A 21,005-nucleotide genomic window follows, 5' to 3' on the forward strand; every position below is an offset into this window, starting at 1 on the left:
TTGTCCATGGTGTCTGGAGTGTGATGTCTTGTTCATGGTGTCTGGAGTGTGATGTCTTGTTCATGGTGTCTGGAGTGTGATGTCTTGTGCATGGTGTCTGGAGTGTGACGTCTTGTGCATGGTGTCTGGAGTGTGATGTCTTGTGCATGGTGTCTGGAGTGTGACGTCTTGTGCATGGTGTCTGGAGTGTGATGTCCAGTGCATGGTGTCTGGAGTGTGACGTCTTGTGCATGGTGTCTGGAGTGTGATGTCTTGTGCATGGTGTCTGGAGTGTGACGTCTTGTGCATGGTGTCTGGAGTGTGATGTCCAGTGCATGGTGTCTGGAGTGTGACGTCTTGTTCATGGTGTCTGGAGTGTGATGTCTTGTTCATGGTGTCTGGAGTGTGATGTCTTGTTCATGGTGTCTGGAGTGTGATGTCTTGTTCATGGTGTCTGGAGTGTGATGTCTTGTGCATGGTGTCTGGAGTGTGACGTCTTGTGCATGGTGTCTGGAGTGTGATGTCTTGTGCATGGTGTCTGGAGTGTGACGTCTTGTGCATGGTGTCTGGAGTGTGATGTCCAGTGCATGGTGTCTGGAGTGTGACGTCTTGTGCATGGTGTCTGGAGTGTGATGTCTTGTGCATGGTGTCTGGAGTGTGACGTCTTGTGCATGGTGTCTGGAGTGTGATGTCTTGTTCATGGTGTCTGGAGTGTGATGTCTTGTTCATGGTGTCTGGAGTGTGATGTCTTGTTCATGGTGTCTGGAGTGCGATGTCTTGTTCATGGTGTCTGGAGTGTGATGTCTTGTTCATGGTGTCTGGAGTGTGATGTCTTGTTCATGGTGTCTGGAGTGTGATGTCTTGTTCATGGTGTCTGGAGTGTGATGTCTTGTTCATGGTGTCTGGAGTGTGATGTCTTGTGCATGGTGTCTGGAGTGTGACGTCTTGTGCATGGTGTCTGGAGTGTGATGTCTTGTGCATGGTGTCTGGAGTGTGACGTCTTGTGCATGGTGTCTGGAGTGTGATGTCCAGTGCATGGTGTCTGGAGTGTGACGTCTTGTGCATGGTGTCTGGAGTGTGATGTCTTGTGCATGGTGTCTGGAGTGTGACGTCTTGTGCATGGTGTCTGGAGTGTGATGTCTTGTTCATGGTGTCTGGAGTGTGATGTCTTGTTCATGGTGTCTGGAGTGTGATGTCTTGTTCATGGTGTCTGGAGTGCGATGTCTTGTTCATGGTGTCTGGAGTGTGATGTCTTGTTCATGGTGTCTGGAGTGTGATGTCTTGTTCATGGTGTCTGGAGTGTGATGTCCTGTGCATGGCGTCTGGAGTCTGGAATGTGATGTCCTGTGCATGGTGTCTGGTGTCTGGAGTGTGATGTCCTGTGCATGGTGTCTGGAGTCTGAAGTCTGATGTCTTGTGCATGATGTCTGGAGTCTGGAGGCCTGTGCATGGTGCCTGGAGTGTGGAGTGTGATATCCTGTGCATGGTGTCTGGAGTCTGGAATGTGATGTCCTGTGCATGGTGTTTGATGTCTGGTATCTGGAGTCTGGTGTCCAGTGCATGGTGTCTGGTGTCTGGAGTATGATGCCCAATGCATGGTGTCTGGTGTCTAGAGTGTGATGTGCTGTGAATGGCATCTGGTGTCAAGAGTCTGGTGTCCAGGGCATGGTGTCTGGAGTGTGATGTCCTGTGCTTGGTGTCTGATGTCTGGGGTCTGGAGTCTGGTGTCCAGTGCATGGCGTCTGGTGTCTGGAGTGTGATGTCCAGTACATGGTGTCTGGAGTCTGGACTGTGATGTCTTGTTCATGGTGTCTGGAGTGTGATGTCTTGTTCATGGTGTCTGGAGTGTGATGTCTTGTTCACGGTGTCTGGAGTGCGATGTCTTGTTCATGGTGTCTGGAGTGTGATGTCTTGTTCATGGTGTCTGGAGTGTGATGTCCAGTGCATGATGTCTGGAGTGTGATGTCTTGTGCATGGTGTCTGGAGTGTGACGTCTTGTGCATGGTGTCTGGAGTGTGATGTCCAGTGCATGGTGTCTGGAGTGTGACGTCTTGTGCATGGTGTCTGGAGTGTGATGTCTTGTGCATGGTGTCTGGAGTGTGACGTCTTGTGCATGGTGTCTGGAGTGTGATGTCCAGTGCATGGTGTCTGGAGTGTGACGTCTTGTGCATGGTGTCTGGAGTGTGATGTCTTGTCCATGGTGTCTGGAGTGTGATGTCTTGTTCATGGTGTCTGGAGTGTGATGTCTTGTTCATGGTGTCTGGAGTGTGATGTCTTGTGCATGGTGTCTGGAGTGTGACGTCTTGTGCATGGTGTCTGGAGTGTGATGTCTTGTGCATGGTGTCTGGAGTGTGACGTCTTGTGCATGGTGTCTGGAGTGTGATGTCCAGTGCATGGTGTCTGGAGTGTGACGTCTTGTGCATGGTGTCTGGAGTGTGATGTCTTGTGCATGGTGTCTGGAGTGTGACGTCTTGTGCATGGTGTCTGGAGTGTGATGTCCAGTGCATGGTGTCTGGAGTGTGACGTCTTGTTCATGGTGTCTGGAGTGTGATGTCTTGTTCATGGTGTCTGGAGTGTGATGTCTTGTTCATGGTGTCTGGAGTGTGATGTCTTGTTCATGGTGTCTGGAGTGTGATGTCTTGTGCATGGTGTCTGGAGTGTGACGTCTTGTGCATGGTGTCTGGAGTGTGATGTCTTGTGCATGGTGTCTGGAGTGTGACGTCTTGTGCATGGTGTCTGGAGTGTGATGTCCAGTGCATGGTGTCTGGAGTGTGACGTCTTGTGCATGGTGTCTGGAGTGTGATGTCTTGTGCATGGTGTCTGGAGTGTGACGTCTTGTGCATGGTGTCTGGAGTGTGATGTCTTGTTCATGGTGTCTGGAGTGTGATGTCTTGTTCATGGTGTCTGGAGTGTGATGTCTTGTTCATGGTGTCTGGAGTGCGATGTCTTGTTCATGGTGTCTGGAGTGTGATGTCTTGTTCATGGTGTCTGGAGTGTGATGTCTTGTTCATGGTGTCTGGAGTGTGATGTCTTGTTCATGGTGTCTGGAGTGCGATGTCTTGTTCATGGTGTCTGGAGTGCGATGTCTTGTTCATGGTGTCTGGAGTGTGATGTCTTGTTCATGGTGTCTGGAGTCTGGAGTGTGATGTCTTGTTCATGGTGTCTGGAGTGCGATGTCTTGTTCATGGTGTCTGGAGTGTGACGTCTTGTGCATGGTGTCTGGAGTGTGATGTCTTGTGCATGGTGTCTGGAGTGTGATGTCTTGTGCATGGTGTCTGGAGTGTGATGTCTTGTTCATGGTGTCTGGAGTGTGACGTCTTGTGCATGGTGTCTGGAGTGTGATGTCTTGTGCATGGTGTCTGGAGTGTGATGTCTTGTTCATGGTGTCTGGAGTGTGATGTCTTGTGCATGGTGTCTGGAGTGTGATGTCTTGTTCATGGTGTCTGGAGTGTGATGTCTTGTGCATGGTGTCTGGAGTGTGATGTCTTGTTCATGGTGTCTGGAGTGTGATGTCTTGTGCATGGTGTCTGGAGTGCGATGTCTTGTTCATGGTGTCTGGAGTGTGATGTCTTGTTCATGGTGTCTGGAGTGTGATGTCTTGTTCATGGTGTCTGGAGTGTGATGTCTTGCTCATGGTGTCTGGAGTGCGATGTCTTGTTCATGGTGTCTGGAGTGTGATGTCTTGTTCATGGTGTCTGGAGTCTGGAGTGTGATATCTTGTTCATGGTGTCTGGAGTGCGATGTCTTGTTCATGGTGTCTGGAGTGTGATGTCTTGTTCATGGTGTCTGGAGTGTGATGTCTTGTTCATGGTGTCTGGAGTGCGATGTCTTGTTCATGGTGTCTGGAGTGCGATGTCTTGTTCATGGTGTCTGGAGTGTGATGTCTTGTTCATGGTGTCTGGAGTGTGATGTCTTGTTCATGGTGTCTGGAGTGTGATGTCTTGTTCATGGTGTCTGGAGTGTGATGTCTTGTTCATGGTGTCTGGAGTGCGATGTCTTGTTCATGGTGTCTGGAGTGTGATGTCTTGTTCATGGTGTCTGGAGTGTGATGTCTTGTTCATGGTGTCTGGAGTGTGATGTCTTGTTCATGGTGTCTGGAGTGTGATGTCCACAGCATGGTGTCTGGAGTGTGATGTCTTGTTCATGGTGTCTGGAGTGTGATGTCATGTGCATGGTGTCTGGAGTGTGATGTCCACAGCATGGTGTCTGGAGTGTGATGTCTTGTTCATGGTGTCTGGAGTGTGATGTCATATGCATGGTGTCTGGAGTGTGATGTCATGTGCATGGTGTCTGGAGTGTGATGTCATGTGCATGGTGTCTGGAGTGTGATGTCTTGTTCATGGTGTCTGGAGTCTGGAGTGTGATGTCCAGTGCATGGTGTCTGGAGTGTGATGTCTTGTGCATGGTGTCTGGAGTGTGATGTCCAGTGCATGGTGTCTGGAGTCTGGAATGTGATGTCTTGTGCATGGTGTCTGGACTGTGATGTCCAGTGCTTGGTGTCTGGAGTCTGGAGTGTGATGTCTTGTGCATGGTGTCTGGAGTGTGATGTCCAGTGCATGGTGTCTGGAGTCTGGAGTGTGATGTCCAGTGCATTGTGTCTGGAGTGAGATGTCTTGTGCATGGTGTCTGGAGTGAGATGTCTTGTTCATGGTGTCTGGAGTGTGATGTCATGTGCATGGTGTCTGGAGTGTGATGTCTTGTGCATGGTGTCTGGAGTCTGGAGTGTGATGTCCAGTGCATTGTGTCTGGAGTGTGATGTCTTGTTCATGGTGTCTGGAGTCTGGAGTGTGATTTCCAGTGCATTGTGTCTGGAGTGAGATGTCTTGTTCATGGTGTCTGGAGTGTGATGTCTTGTGCATGGTGTCTGGAGTCTGGAGTGTGATGTCCAGTGCATTGTGTCTGGAGTGTGATGTCTTGTTCATGGTGTCTGGAGTTTGATGTCCAGTGCATGGTGTCTGGAGTGTGATGTCCAGTGCATTGTGTCTGGAGTGTGATGTCTTGTTCATGGTGTCTGGAGTCTGGAGTGTGATGTCTTGTGCATGGTGTCTGGACTGTGATGTCCAGTGCATGGTGTCTGGAGTCTGGAGTGTGATGTCTTGTGCATGGTGTCTGGAGTGTGATGTCCAGTGCATGGTGTCTGGAGTCTGGAGTGTGATGTCCAGTGCATCGTGTCTGGAGTGAGATGTCTTGTTCATGGTGTCTGGAGTGTGATGTCCAGTGCATGGTGTCTGGAGTGAGATGTCTGGTTCATGGTGTCTGGAGTGTGATGTCATGTGCATGGTGTCTGGAGTCTGGAGTGTGATGTCCAGTGCATTGTGTCTGGAGTGAGATGTCTTGTTCATGGTGTCTGGAGTGTGATGTCATGTGCATGGTGTCTGGAGTGTGATGTCTTGTGCATGGTGTCTGGAGTCTGGAGTGTGATGTCCAGTGCATTGTGTCTGGAGTGTGATGTATTTTTCATGGTGTCTGGAGTCTGGAGTGTGATGTCCAGTGCATAGTGTCTGGAGTGTGATGTCTTGTTCATGGTGTCTGGAGTTTGATGTCCAGTGCATGGTGTCTGGAGTGTGATGTCCAGTGCATGGTGTCTGGAGTGTGATGTCCAGTGCATTGTGTCTGGAGTGTGATGTCTTGTTCATGGTGTCTGGAGTCTGGAGTGTGATGTCCAGTGCATTGTGTCTGGAGTGAGATGTCTTGTTCATGGTGTCTGGAGTGTGATGTCCAGTACATGGTGTCTGGAGTCTGGTGTGTGATGTCCAGTGCATGGTGTCTGGAGTCTGGAATGTGATGTCCAGTGCATTGTGTCTGGAGTCTGGAAAGTGATGTGCAGTGCATTGTGTCCAGAGTGTGATGTCTTGTTCATGGTGTCTGGAGGTTGATGTCTTGTTCATTGTGTCTGGAGTGTGATGTCCAGTGCATGGTGTCTGGAGTCTGGAGTGTGATGTCCAGTGCATGGTGTCTGGAGTGTGATGTCTTGTTCATGGTGTCTGGAGTCTGGAGTGTGATGTCCAGTGCATTGTGTCTGGAGTGAGATGTCTTGTTCATGGTGTCTGGAGTGTGATGTCCAGTACATGGTGTCTGGAGTCTGGTGTGTGATGTCCAGTGCATGGTGTCTGGAGTCTGGAATGTGATGTCCAGTGCATTGTGTCTGGAGTCTGGAAAGTGATGTGCAGTGCATTGTGTCCAGAGTGTGATGTCTTGTTCATGGTGTCTGGAGGTTGATGTCTTGTTCATTGTGTCTGGAGTGTGATGTCCAGTGCATGGTGTCTGGAGTCTGGAGTGTGATGTCCAGTGCATGGTGTCTGGAGTGTGATGTCTTGTTCATGGTGTCTGGAGTGTGATGTCTTGTTCATGGTGTCTGGAGTGTGATGTCTTGTTCATGGTGTCTGGAGTGTGATGTCTTGTTCATGGTGTCTGGAGTGTGATGTCCAGTGCATGGTGTCTGGAGTGTGATGTCCAGTGCATGGTGTCTGGAGTGTGATGTCCAGTGCATGGTGTCTGGAGTCTGGAGTGTGATGTTCAGTGCATGGTGTCTGGAGTGTGATGTCCTGTGCATGGTGTCTGGAGTCTGGAGTGTGATGTCCAGTGCATGGTGTCTGGTGTCTGGTGTCTGGAGTGTGATGTCCTGTGCATGGTGTCTGGAGTCTGGAGTGTGATGTCCTATGCGTGCTGTCTGATGTCTTATGTCTGATGTCCAGTGCATGGTATCTGGTGTCTGAAGACTGGAGTGTGATGTCGTGTGCATGGTCTCTGGAGTCTGAAGTATGATGTCTGGATGTCTGAAGTGTGTTTTCCTGTGCATGGTGTCTGGAGTCTGGAGTGTGATGTCTTGTGCATGGTGACTGGTGTCTGGAGTATGATGTCCAGTGCATGGTGTCTGATGTCTGGTATCTGGAGTCTGGTGTCCAGTGCATGGTGTCTGGAGTCTGGAGTGAGATGTCCTATGCATGGTGTCTGATGTCTATCGTCTGGAGTCTGGTGTCCAGAGTGTGATGTCCTGTGCATGGTGTCTGGAGGTTGATGTCTTGTTCATTGTGTCTGGAGTGTGATGTCTTGTTCATGGTGTCTGGAGGTTGATGTCTTGTTCATTGTGTCTGGAGTGTGATGTCTTGTTCATGGTGTCTGGAGTGTGATGTCCAGTGCATGGTGTCTGGAGTCTGGAGTGTGATGTCCAGTGCATTGTGTCCAGAGTGTGATGTCTTGTTCATGGTGTCTGGAGGTTGATGTCTTGTTCATGGTGTCTGGAGTGTGATGTCTTGTTCATGGTGTCTGGAGTGTGATGTCCAGTGCATGGTGTCTGGAGTCTGGAGTGTGATGTCCAGTGCATGGTGTCTGGAGTGTGATGTCTTGTTCATGGTGTCTGGAGTGTGATGTCTTGTTCATGGTGTCTGGAGTGTGATGTCCAGTGCATGGTGTCTGGAGTGTAATGTCCAGTGCATGGTGTCTGGAGTGTGATGTCCAGTGCATGGTGTCTGGAGTGTGATGTCCAGTGCATGGTGTCTGGAGTCTGGAGTGTGATGTTCAGTGCATGGTGTCTGGAGTCTGGAGTGTGATGTCCAGTGCATGGTGTCTGGTGTCTGGAGTCTGGAGTGTGATGTCCAGTGCATGGTGTCTGGAGTCTGGAGTGTGATGTCCAGTGCATGGTGTCTGGTGTCTGGAGTCTGGAGTGTGATGTCCTGTGCATGGTGTCTGGAGTCTGGAGTGTGATGTCCAGTGCATGGTGTCTGGTGTCTGGAGTCTGGAGTGTGATGTCCAGTGCATGGTGTCTGGAGTCTGGAGTGTGATGTCCAGTGCATGGTGTCTGGTGTCTGGAGTCTGGAGTGTGATGTCCAGTGCATGGTGTCTGGTGTCAGGTGTCTGGAGTGTGATGTCCAGTGCATGGTGTCTGGAGTCTGGAGTGTGATGTCCAGTGCATGGTGTCTGGTGTCTGGAGTCTGGAGTGTGATGTCCTGTGCATTGTGTCTGGAGTCTGGAGTGTGATGTCCAGTGCATGGTGTCTGGTGTCTGGAGTCTGGAGTGTGATGTCCTGTGCATTGTGTCTGGAGTCTGGAGTGTGATGTCCAGTGCATGGTGTCTGGAGTCTGGAGTGTGATGTCCAGTGCATGGTGTCTGGAGTGTGATGTCTTGTTCATGGTGTCTGGAGTGTGATGTCTTGTTCATGGTGTCTGGAGTGTGATGTCCAGTGCATAGTGTCTGGAGTGTGATGTCCAGTGCATGGTGTCTGGAGTCTGGAGTGTGATGTCCAGTGCATGGTGTCTGGTGTCTGGAGTCTGGAGTGTGATGTCCTGTGCATTGTGTCTGGAGTCTGGAATGTGATGTCCTATGCGTGCTGTCTGATGTCTGATGTCCAGTGCATGGTGTCTGGAGTCTGGAGTGTGATGTGCAGTGCATTGTGTCCAGAGTGTGATGTCTTGTTCATGGTGTCTGGAGGTTGATGTCTTGTTCATTGTGTCTGGAGTGTGATGTCCAGTGCATGGTGTCTGGAGTGTGATGTCCAGTGCATGGTGTCTGGAGTGTGATGTCTTGTTCATGGTGTCTGGAGTGTAATGTCTTGTTCATGGTGTCTGGAGTGTGATGTCTTGTTCATGGTGTCTGGAGTGTGATGTCCAGTGCATGGTGTCTGGAGTGTGATGTCCAGTGCATGGTGTCTGGAGTGTGATGTCCAGTGCACGGTGTCTGGAGTGTGATGTCCTGTGCATGGTGTCTGGAGTCTGGAGTGTGATGTTCAGTGCATGGTGTCTGGAGTGTGATGTCCTGTGCATGGTGTCTGGAGTCTGGAGTGTGATGTCCAGTGCATGGTGTCTGGTGTCTGGAGTCTGGAGTGTGATGTCCAGTGCATGGTGTCTGGAGTCTGGAGTGTGATGTCCAGTGCATGGTGTCTGGTGTCTGGAGTCTGGAGTGTGATGTCCTGTGCATGGTGTCTGGAGTCTGGAGTGTGATGTCCAGTGCATGGTGTCTGGTGTCTGGAGTCTGGAGTCTGATGTCCAGTGCATGGTGTCTGGAGTCTGGAGTGTGATGTCCAGTGCATGGTGTCTGGTGTCTGGAGTCTGGAGTGTGATGTCCAGTGCATGGTGTCTGGAGTCTGGAGTGTGATGTCCAGTGCATGGTGTCTGGTGTCTGGAGTCTGGAGTGTGATGTCCTGTGCATTGTGTCTGGAGTCTGGAGTGTGATGTCCAGTGCATGGTGTCTGGTGTCTGGAGTCTGGAGTGTGATGTCCTGTGCATTGTGTCTGGAGTCTGGAGTGTGATGTCCAGTGCATGGTGTCTGGAGTCTGGAGTGTGATGTCCGGTGCATGGTGTCTGGAGTGTGATGTCTTGTTCATGGTGTCTGGAGTGTGATGTCTTGTTCATGGTGTCTGGAGTGTGATGTCCAGTGCATGGTGTCTGGAGTGTGATGTCCAGTGCATGGTGTCTGGAGTGTGATGTCTTGTTCATGGTGTCTGGAGTGTGATGTCCAGTGCATGGTGTCTGGAGTGTGATGTCTTGTTCATGGTGTCTGGAGTGTGATGTCCAGTGCATGGTGTCTGGAGTGTGATGTCCAGTGCATGATGTCTGGTGTCAGGTGTCTGGAGTGTGATGTCCAGTGCATGGTGTCTGGTGTCTGGAGTCTGGAGTGTGATGTCCTGTGCATTGTGTCTGGAGTCTGGAATGTGATGTCCTATGCGTGCTGTCTGATGTCTTATGTCTGATGTCTGATGTCCAGTGCATGGTGTCTGGTGTCTGGAGTGTGATGTCCTGTGCATGGTGTCTGGAGTCTGGAGTGTGATGTCCTATGCGTGCTGTCTGATGTCTTATGTCTGATGTCCAGTGCATGGTATCTGGTGTCTGGAGACTGGAGTGTGATGTCGTGTGCATGGTGTCTGGAGTCTGGAGTATGATGTCCTGTGCATGGTGTCTGGATGTCTGAAGTGTGTTTTCCTGTGCATGGTGTCTGGAGTCTGGAGTGTGATGTCTTGTGCATGGTGACTGGTGTCTGGAGTATGATGTCCAGTGCATGGTGTCTGATGTCTGGTATCTGGAGTCTGGTGTCCAGTGCATGGTGTCTGGAGTCTGGAGTGAGATGTCCTATGCATGGTGTCTGATGTCTATCGTCTGGAGTCTGGTGTCCAGAGTGTGATGTCCTGTGCATGGTGTCTGGAGTCTGGAGTGTGATGTGCTGTGCATGATGTCTGGTGTCTGGAGTGTGATGTCCTGTGCACAATGTCTGGTGTCTGGAGTCTGGAGTGTGATGTCCTGTGCATGGTGTCTGGGGTCTGGAGTGTAATGTCTTGTGCATGATGTCTGGTGTCTGGAGTGTGATGTCCAGTGCATGGTGTCTGGAGTGTGATGTCCAGTGCATGGTGTCTGGAGTGTGATGTGCTGTGCATGGTGTCTGGGGTCTGAGTGTGATGTCTTGTGCATGGTGTCTGGAGTCTGGAGGCTGTAGTGTGATTTCTTGTGCACGATGTCTGGGGTCTGGAGTGTGATGTCCAGTGCATGGTGTCTGGAGTGTGATGTGCTGTGCATGGTGTCTGGAGTCTGTAGTGTGATTTCTTGTGCACAATGTCTGGGGTCTGGAGTGTGATGTCTTGTTCATGGTGTCTGGAGTGTGATGTCTTGTTCATGGTGTCTGGAGTGTGATGTCTAGTGCACAATGTCTGGTGTCTGGAGTCTGGTGTGTGATTTCCTGTGCATGATGCCTGGAGGATGATAACCTGTGTATGGTGTCTGGAGTCTGGAGTGTGATGTCTTGTGCACAATGTCTGGAGTCTGGTGTCTGGAACGTGAGTGACGTTTTCAGGACTTTTATTCAAATAGAGAGATTATCAGGTTAGGTAGCTGGTTACAAACAAGGTTGAACGTAGCAGGAACAAATATACAAAAGTAAATCAGACTTGAATCAGTCCGTCTGTGTGAACAGCTTGAGATTGAAAGCAATGGAGAGGCCAGTTCCCCAACCCTAAGTACCACGCCAACTGAGATAATACAACACAAACCAGACCTACTACCTGACTGGCCTTTTTGGTTCAGTTAAATAAAAGCAAAATACTGCAGGCGCTGGAAATCTGAAATAAAAGCAAAAGCTGGAAATATTCAGCTGATTTAATATTTCCATTAATTGTGCTTCTCTCTCCACAGATGCTGACTGACCTGCTTAGTATTTCCAGCACTTTCTGTTTTTATTTCTGGTTCAGTTATATCTGACAGGGTATTTACATTGAGTCACTGGGAGACTGAAAACTCTTACAAGGATAACTTTCAATGGATCCCTCCACAAACCTTCTGATCTGAGCAAATCCTGTTTGATTCACCGTATGAGATGTTATACCTACTCACTTAGGAGATGAAATAAAACTGAGGAAAGCTCTGTTGGAGAAAATGGGATTGATGACACAAATATTTTTTTCTTCATTCCTAACAGTGGTTGCAGGCTCACTTCAGCTGGGAAAGTGTTCACCCCTGTACATTTCACTCAGCCACCAATTTAGAGTGAAAATATCAGTGTGAGCCCTGATGTAAATGAGGCCTGAGGGTGGGGGACTGACTAGTATGATGTGTGACCTAGTTTACAGTTGAATGAGACTAAATACAGAACAAATCATCCAGGGCCAGATCCAGTATTTGCCTAATTTGCAATCTAAGAAACATTTCTTGGCACAGTCAAGAAAATAAATTGGTTGGAGCTAGTCTCTTAACAAAAGTCATGTCTGCCCAGCGGGGCTAATTACAGGCTCATTACATACTGAAACCCAAACAAGGGTATAATTTCCACCACATGCAGAACCGAGTGCCAGTGCGGGCTAGCACAGAACCAATAAAGTCACAAAGCACTCCTCGACCCTCAGCTTCAAAAGACTGTGATTTGTCTACACACTGTAGTACTTGAGTGTGAGGGTGCCCTTGGCACAGGAGGTTAGAATGTTTTTGTAGTGACTGGTAGCTGGCAATGTACCATTTCTAACTGGCTCTGTCTTCAGCACTGTGTGAATCTCCTTGGCACTGCCATTGTTAATCAGCTTTAAGAGGTACATGGGGTAGGGACGGTTGGGTTTGCCCATGCATAGAATAATTACATATAAATTGGCCTCTTGAGAAGGTAACTAAGCTATTGAGCTAGCCACTGAGACACAAGCTTGACTGCTGTACCCATACATTGTTTTTCTATTTTCTTTTTATATTTGTTCTCCTCTACTGAAGGTCCTAGTTCTTGTGAAGCTTTGGTCTCATGGGTGCAGCCCTTACCTTACCAAAGTGGCCACACTTCCTGCGAGGGCCCTAGTGCTAAGGATGTAGGAGGGCACTCTATTTGACATCCATATTTCTAGAAATCATTGTAACAATATTGATACGTTTTACATTACTTTTGTTTATAACAAAGACCGATCAGTAATGTAGATACAATTGGTTTAAATTGTCTTCTTGAAAATCCTGGCTTTTCGTCACAGCAGCAGGTAGTGTAAGAACATTAAAGGTTATTTTCAGCAAAGCTACGGCTCAGGGAAAACAACAACTTGTATCTGTATAGCATCGTTAAGATAGGAGCATTATCAAAATAATTTGACGCCAAACCACATAAGATATAACAACAGAAGGCCAATAGCTTGGTCGAAGGTTTTAAGCGACCTCTTAAAGGAGGAAAGCAAGGAGCGAGGTGGAGATATTTGGGGAGGAAATTCTAGAGCTTAGTCTGAGGCAGCTGAAGGCCTGGCCACCAATGGTGGAGCGATTAAAATCGAGATGCTCAAGAGGCCAGAATTAGAGGATTACAGATATCTCAGAGGGATTGTGGGGCTGGAGGAGGTTACAGAGATAGAGAGGGGTGAGGCCATGGAGGGATTTCAAAACAAGGATGAGAATTTTTAAATCGAGGCATGGCTTAACTGGGAGTCAATGTAGGTCAGTGAGCACAAGGGTGATAGGTGAACAGGAAAGCATTGATAGGAAGTATTAGTGCAGTATGAAAAGGCATGGGTCCTCTCATCTACTTGGCAATCAGTTTAATCAACTGGATGGTGATAAAACATTAGATAGGGTCGTATCCAACGGGAAATAGACCATAAAAGAAAATGGTTATAAGAAATGCCATGCTTTTAATGAGAAGTAAAGAAAGATCTTTGCTTCCATCGAGACCCAACAGCGTAAACGGATTCGGAGAAGCCACCTTCACAGGTCCTCATTAAATCCATGCTCAGTAAGGTCTGGGTGCGATGCTGATGTGCAATGCTCTGCATGGTTGGTTCGGGTGTTTAAGATTAACGTTTTGCCAATAATAAATGAAGTGAATTATCCCATGGATTGCTGTCTCTAGTTGTATGAATCTGCTTACTGGGTGGAGGATTTATCCAACAATCCTGAGTGGAACACTACCTGATTTCTGCCCATTCCTATCCCAGGAACCTCTACCAGGGGCCAGGCTGAGATCAGTATGGACTCGGGATCAAACCCGGGTGCTTCCTGATTTGGATGACTCAGTAGCACACTGGGCAGTCAGTTAAGTGCAACCAGGCCTTGCATCCTTTATGTGTATCCGACTGGTAACCATGAGAAGCACATGTGGGTGAGAGAGAATGGCTGAGAGTAATCATTAACAGAGGAAAGGGGCTGAGATGTTCTAGAAAGAGCAGCAACAGCATTAAAAAGCAGAAATAATCTTTTATTCTTCAGGGATGAGAGTGAGTTTCACTTTACAGACTCAGAAGCACTGACTTGTTAACAGTGAGGAAGGTTAATACTCACCGGCTCTCCCTTCTCTCCTTTCTGCCCTTGTGGACACTGGAAGTAAATGAGAAAGGTTCAGTCAGGTTATCCTTCAGGGAGAATTTATGGGGTACAAATTCATGGGTGTCTGGTTTTGAGCATGCAGGCAAAGTGAGGCATCAACTCCTGCGCAAACCAGGAGGCCCGAGGCTGGCCCAGAATAGGGCCTCAGGCTTTATCTAAATAATGTGGGCTAGCTACAAGCACTAACTGTGCCTCGACAGGCTCTTCTGCACCATTGGATTTCAGGCCACCCACCTTGGCTGCAGTGGCCTCAGTGAATGGGGGGGAGGATGTTGGGGAGGGAGGACAGCAAGGTGGCTGACCTGGGGGTATTGGAATCACAGCCCGCATCGGGCAGAAGGACTGTGGAGCTGGCAGGAGCACAACTTGACTCCACATGAAAATATAAAAAAATAATCTTAACTTAAATTCATAAGAATTCCGTAAATTTGCCTGTATTCTGATTTGTGAGGGAGATGCAAGCTCGCACTTGGCAATTTATACACTTTTCACCAGGTCTGCAGACTCCTCCTCAATGGATTATTAAAATCAGGAATGATCAGTGCTTCTTCTGCAGCTGCTCGACCTGGAATCTGACTCCCAAATGCTCAATCTTTTTTTTCATTTGCAACCCACTCCTGGTAAATCCGAACCTATCCAATGAAAGTCTAATTAATCCAAGCAGAGCCCCTATTATTCCCTTCCACTGTACAGAATTCTACTGGATTAAATAATTTCAATTCACTCGCACTGTATAAAATCTGAATGAGTGTCAAGGGGAAGGTTTTTCCATTGGGAGTCGATAAAATGGGAGTGGCTACTGTCAGCTTAGTTGGTAACACTCTTGCATCTGAGTCAGAAGGCTGTGGAGTCAAGTTCCCGGCCACCTGGAATATATATATATGTGTGTGTGTGTATATATATATAGAGAGAGTGTGTGACAGGTTGCAGCACCTCTTGCATTATTTGAGGGGGCTGCTCCTCAATTGTTGGCTGCATGCTCCTGACCTTTGGCCACCAGTGCAGAGGGGAGTGGGCAGATCAGGGAACCTCTTCATGGGACTGCTCCTGGGCCTGGTCAAGGTGGTCATCAACAGGTCCAGGCAGTGGGTGGTTGAGGGGGGTCGGCCAGCCGACTGTCTGCCTCTTTTCTGTGTCTGCGTTCATGCCTGGATGTCCCTGGAGATGGAGCATGCGTTGTTCGCCAGTACTCTTGAGGCCTTCTGCAACTGGTGGTGTTGTGGGGGGGAGGGGTGGGGAAGTACTGGAGTGCATGATCTTCCCTGGGAATGTCACTTTAGTTTGATAAGCCAAGTTTCCTTTAAAATTTTTGGGTTTTTTGTTGCAGTATATTAGTGGTGCCCCTTGCAGAAGGGGCACTTAGTTCCTCTTTATTAACAACCTCCCATTGGTCCAAAAGAGATATAAAATGGGAGTGAATGGAAAGGGATTTATCCATTGGGATTCTATACAATGGGCATGAATGGAAAGGAGTTTGATCCATTGGGATTCTACACAATGTGAGTGAATGGAAAGGAGTTTGATCCATTGGGAATCTACACAATGTGAGTGAATGGAAAGGAGTTTGATCCATTGGGATTCTATATAATGAGAGTGAATGGGAAGGAGTTTGATCCATTGGGAATCTACACAATGTGAGTGAATGGGAAGGAGTTTGATCCATTGGGATTCTGCACAATGTGAGTGAATGGAAAGGAGTTTGAGCCATTGGGATTCTATATAATGAGTGGGAATGGGAAGGGGTTTGATCCATTGGGATTCTATATAATGAGTCTGAATGGAAAGGAGTTTGATCCATTGGGATTCTGCACAATGTGAGTGAATGGAAAGCAGTTTGATCCATTGGGATTCTGCACAATGTGAGTGAATGGAAAGGAGTTTGAGCCATTGGGATTCCATATAATGAGTGGGAATGGGAAGGGGTTTGATCCATTGGGATTCTATATAATGAGTCTGAATGGAAAGGAGTTTGATCCATTGGGATTCTGCACAATGTGAGTGAATGGAAAGGAGTTTGATCCATTGGGATTCTATATAATGAGAGTGAATGGAAAGGAGTTTGTTCCATTGGGATTCTGCACAATGTGAGTGAATGGAAAGGAGTTTGATCCATTGGGATTCTATACAATGGGCATGAATGGAAAGGAGTTTGTTCCATTGGGATTCTATACAATGGGCATGAATGGAAAGGAGTTTGATCCATTGAGATTCTATATAATGAGAGTGAATGGAAAGGAGTTTGATCCATTGGGATTCTATACAATGAGCATGAATGGAAAGGAGTTTGTTCCATTGGGATTCTATACAATGGGAGTGAATGGGAAGGAGTTTGATCCATTGGGATTCTATACAATAAGCATGAATGGAAAGGAGTTTGATCCATTGGGATTCTATATAATGAGTGTGAATGGGAAGGGGTTTGATCCTTTGGGATTCTACACAATATGAGTGAATGGGAAGGGGTTTGATCCATTGGGATTCTACACAATGTGAGTGAATGGAAAGGAGTTTGTTCCATTGGGATTCTATACAATGGGCATGAATGGAAAGGAGTTTGATCCATTGGGATTCTATACAATGGGCATGAATGGAAAGGAGTTTGATCCATTGGGATTCTATACAATGAGAGTGAATGGGAAGGAGTTTGATCCATTGAGATTCTATATAATGAGAGTGAATGGAAAGGAGTTTGATCCATTGAGATTCTATACAATGAGAGTGAATGGGAAGGAGTTTGATCCATTGAGATTCTATACAATGAGAGTGAATGGGAAGGAGTTTGATCCATTGAGATTCTATACAATGAGAGTGAATGGGAAGGAGTTTGATCCATTGGGATTCTATATAATGAGAGTGAATGGGAAGGGGTTTGATCCATTGGGATTCTACACAATGTGAGTGAATGGAAAGGAGTTTGTTCCATTGGGATTCTATACAATGGGCATGAATGGAAAGGAGTTTGATCCATTGGGATTCTATACAATGTGAGTGAATTGGAAGGGGTTTGATCCTTTGGGATTCTATACAATGGGAGTGAATGGGAAGGGGTTTGATCCATTGGGATTCTATACAATGAGAGTGAATGGGAATGGGTTTGATCCATTGGGATTCTATATAATGAGTGTGAATGGAAAGGAGTTTGATCCATTGGGATTCTATATAATGAGTGTGAATGGAAAGGAGTTTGATCCATTGGGATTATATACAATGAGAGTGAATGGGAAGAAGTTTGATCCATTGGGATTCTATATAATGAGAGTGAATGGGAAGGGGTTTGATCCATTGGGATTCTATACAATGAGAGTGAATGGGAAGGAGTTTGATCCATTGAGATTCTATACAATGAGAGTGAATGGGAAGGAGTTTGATCCATTGAGATTCTATACAATGAGAGTGAATGGGAAGGAGTTTGATCCATTGGGATTCTATACAATGAGAGTGAATGGGAAGGAGTTTGATCCATTGAGATTCTATACAATGAGAGTGAATGGGAAGGAGTTTGATCCATTGGGATTCTATATAATGAGAGTGAATGGGAAGGGGTTTGATCCATTGGGATTCTACACAATGTGAGTGAATGGAAAGGAGTTTGTTCCATTGGGATTCTATACAATGGGCATGAATGGAAAGGAGTTTGATCCATTGGGATTCTATACAATGGGCATGAATGGAAAGGAGTTTGATCCATTGGGATTCTATACAATGTGAGTGAATTGGAAGGGGTTTGATCCTTTGGGATTCTATACAATGTGAGTGAATTGGAAGGGGTTTGATCCTTTGGGATTCTATACAATGGGAGTGAATGGGAAGGGGTTTGATCCATTGGGATTCTATACAATGAGAGTGAATGGGAAGGGGTTTGATCCATTGGGATTCTGCACAATGGGCATGAATGGAAAGGAGTTTGATCCTTTGGGATTCTATATAATGAGTGTGAATGGAAAGGAGTTTGATCCATTGGGATTATATACAATGAGTCTGAATGGGAATGGGTTTGATCCATTGGGATTCTGCACAATGGGCATGAATGGAAAGGAGTTTCATCCATTGGGATTCTATATAATGAGTGTGAATGGAAAGGAGTTTGATCCATTGGGATTATATATAATGAGTGTGAATGGAAAGGAGTTTGATCCATTGGGATTCTATATAATGAGTGTGAATGGAAAGGAGTTTGATCCATTGGGATTATATATAATGAGTGTGAATGGAAAGGAGTTTGATCCATTGGGATTCTATATAATGAGAGTGAATGGAAAGGAGTTTGATCCATTGGGATTCTATACAATGAGAGTGAATGGAAAGGAGTTTGATCCATTGGGATTCTATATAATGAGTGTGAATGGAAAGGAGTTTGATCCATTGGGATTCTATATAATGAGTGTGAATGGAAAGGAGTTTGATCCATTGGGATTCTATATAATGAGAGTGAATGGAAAGGAGTTTGATCCATTGGGATTCTATACAATGAGAGTGAATGGAAAGGAGTTTGATCCATTGGGATTCTATATAATGAGTGTGAATGGAAAGGAGTTTGATCCATTGGGATTATATACAATGAGTCTGAATGGGAATGGGTTTGATCCATTGGGATTCTGCACAATGGGCATGAATGGAAAGGAGTTTGATCCATTGGGATTCTATACAATGAGAGTGAATGGAAAGGAGTTTGATCCATTGGGATTCTATATAATGAGTGTGAATGGGAATGGGTTTGATCCATTGGGATTCTGCACAATGGGCATGAATGGAAAGGAGTTTCATCCATTGGGATTCTATATAATGAGTGTGAATGGAAAGGAGTTTGATCCATTGGGATTCTATATAATGAGTGTGAATGGAAAGGAGTTTGATCCATTGGGATTCTATATAATGAGTGTGAATGGAAAGGAGTTTGATCCATTGGGATTCTATACAATGAGAGTGAATGGAAAGGAGTTTGATCCATTGGGATTCTATATAATGAGTGTGAATGGAAAGGAGTTTGATCCATTGGGATTATATACAATGAGTCTGAATGGGAATGGGTTTGATCCATTGGGATTCTGCACAATGGGCATGAATGGAAAGGAGTTTGATCCATTGGGATTCTATACAATGAGAGTGAATGGAAAGGAGTTTGATCCATTGGGATTCTATATAATGAGTGTGAATGGGAAGGGGTTTGATCCTTTGGGATTCTACACAATATGAGTGAATGGGAAGGGGTTTGATCCATTGGGATTCTATACAATGGGCATGAATGGAAAGGAGTTTGATCCATTGGGATTCTATATAATGAGTGTGAATGGGAAGGGGTTTGATCCTTTGGGATTCTACACAATATGAGTGAATGGGAAGGGGTTTGATCCATTGGGATTCTGCACAATGGGCATGAATGGAAAGGAGTTTGATCCATTGGGATTCTATACAATGAGAGTGAATGGAAAGGAGTTTGATCCATTGGGATTCTATATAATGAGTGTGAATGGGAAGGGGTTTGATCCTTTGGGATTCTACACAATATGAGTGAATGGAAAGGAGTTTGATCCATTGGGATTCTATGTAATGAGAGTGAATGGAAAGGAGTTTGATCCATTGGGATTCTACACAATGTGAGTGAATGGAAAGGAGTTTGTTCCATTGGGATTCTATACAATGGGCATGAATGGAAAGGAGTTTGATCCATTGGGATTCTATACAATGAGAGTGAATGGGAAGGAGTTTGATCCATTGAGATTCTATATAATGAGAGTGAATGGAAAGGAGTTTTATCCATTGGGATTCTACACAATGAGAGTGAATGGGAAGGAGTTTGATCCATTGGGATTCTATATAATGAGAGTGAATTGGAAGGGGTTTGATCCTTTGGGATTCTATACAATGGGAGTGAATGGGAAGGGGTTTGATCCATTGGGATTCTATACAATGAGAGTGAATGGGAAGGAGTTTGATCCATTGGGATTCTATACAATGAGCATGAATGGAAAGGAGTTTGATCCATTGGGATTCTATATAACGAGAGTGAATGGGAAGGAGTTTGATCCATTGGGATTCTATACAATGTGAGTGAATTGGAAGGGGTTTGATCCTTTGGGATTGTATACAATGGGAGTGAATGGGAAGGAGTTTAATCCATTGGGATTCTATACAATGAGCATGAATCGAAAGGAGTTTGATCCATTGGGATTCTATACAATGTGTGTGAATGGGAAGGAGTTTGATCCATTGGGATTCTATACAATGAGAGTGAATTGGAAGGAGTTTGATCCATTGGGATTCTATACAATGAGAGTGAATGGGAAGGAGTTTGATCCATTGGGATTCTATACAATGAGCATGAATGGAAAGGAGTTTGATCCATTGGGATTCTATATAACGAGAGTGAATGGGAAGGAGTTTGATCCATTGGGATTCTATACAATGTGTGTGAATGGGAAGGAGTTTGATCCATTGGGATTCTATACAATGAGAGTGAATGGGAAGGAGTTTGATCCATTGGGATTCTATACAATGTGTGTGAATGGGAAGGAGTTTGATCCATTGGGATTCTATACAATGAGCATGAATGGAAAGGAGTTTGATCCATTGGGATTCTATACAATGAGAGTGAATGGGAAGGAGTTTGATCCATTGGGATTCTATACAATGTGTGTGAATGGGAAGGAGTTTGATCCATTGGGATTCTACACAATATGAATGAATGGAAAGGGGTTTGATCCATTGGGATGCTATACATTGAGAGTGAATGGAAGAGAGTTTGATGAATTGGAATTCTATACAATGGGAAGGGGCGATTGACTTTTCCTATGCTTTGTTCTGGAGCATCGCAAATCTGTGTGGTGATAAGTGTTACTTCCAAGGTTCTTCAATATCAATTAAAGTGTCCTTTTAATCACGAATATAGGAGATTGATATAAAAGCAAAATACTGGAGACGCTGGAAATCTGAAATAAAAACAAAAAGTGCTGGAAATACTCAGCAGGTCTGGCAGGTCTGTGTGGAGAGAAGCAGAGTTAACGTTTCAGATCTGTGACCTTTCATCAGAACTGGCAAAGGTAAGAATGTAATAGATTTAAAATAAATAAAGCAGGGGTGGGGGAATGCGGTCTCCTCTACGCCGGGGATATCAAACGCAGATTGGGTGACAGCTTTGCGAACACCTCCACTCAGTCCGAAAACATGGCCCCAAGCTTCCTGTCCTTTCCATTTCAACACCGACCCACCCCACCCCGCCCCCCCACCCCACCATTCTCATGTCCACATCTCTGTCCTGGGCTTGCTGCAGTG

At 46.2% G+C, this 21,005-nt stretch overlaps 1 protein-coding gene across 8 annotated transcripts in view; it reads right to left on the reverse strand.

The window, feature by feature from the left end:
* Nucleotides 1–21,005, reverse strand: part of col16a1 (collagen, type XVI, alpha 1) — a 628,911-nt gene that overhangs the window by 390,726 nt on the left and 217,180 nt on the right. For all 8 annotated transcript variants that reach the window (XM_068011105.1, XM_068011107.1, XM_068011111.1 and 5 more), the window contains one exon: nucleotides 13,692–13,727. In XM_068011105.1, the coding sequence (XP_067867206.1) occupies nucleotides 13,692–13,727 (36 nt within the window). The remainder of the gene's footprint in view (nucleotides 1–13,691; nucleotides 13,728–21,005) is intronic.

This window comes from Heterodontus francisci, chromosome 31, assembly GCF_036365525.1.
Source record: "Heterodontus francisci isolate sHetFra1 chromosome 31, sHetFra1.hap1, whole genome shotgun sequence".
Classification (NCBI taxonomy): Eukaryota; Metazoa; Chordata; class Chondrichthyes; order Heterodontiformes; family Heterodontidae; genus Heterodontus; species Heterodontus francisci.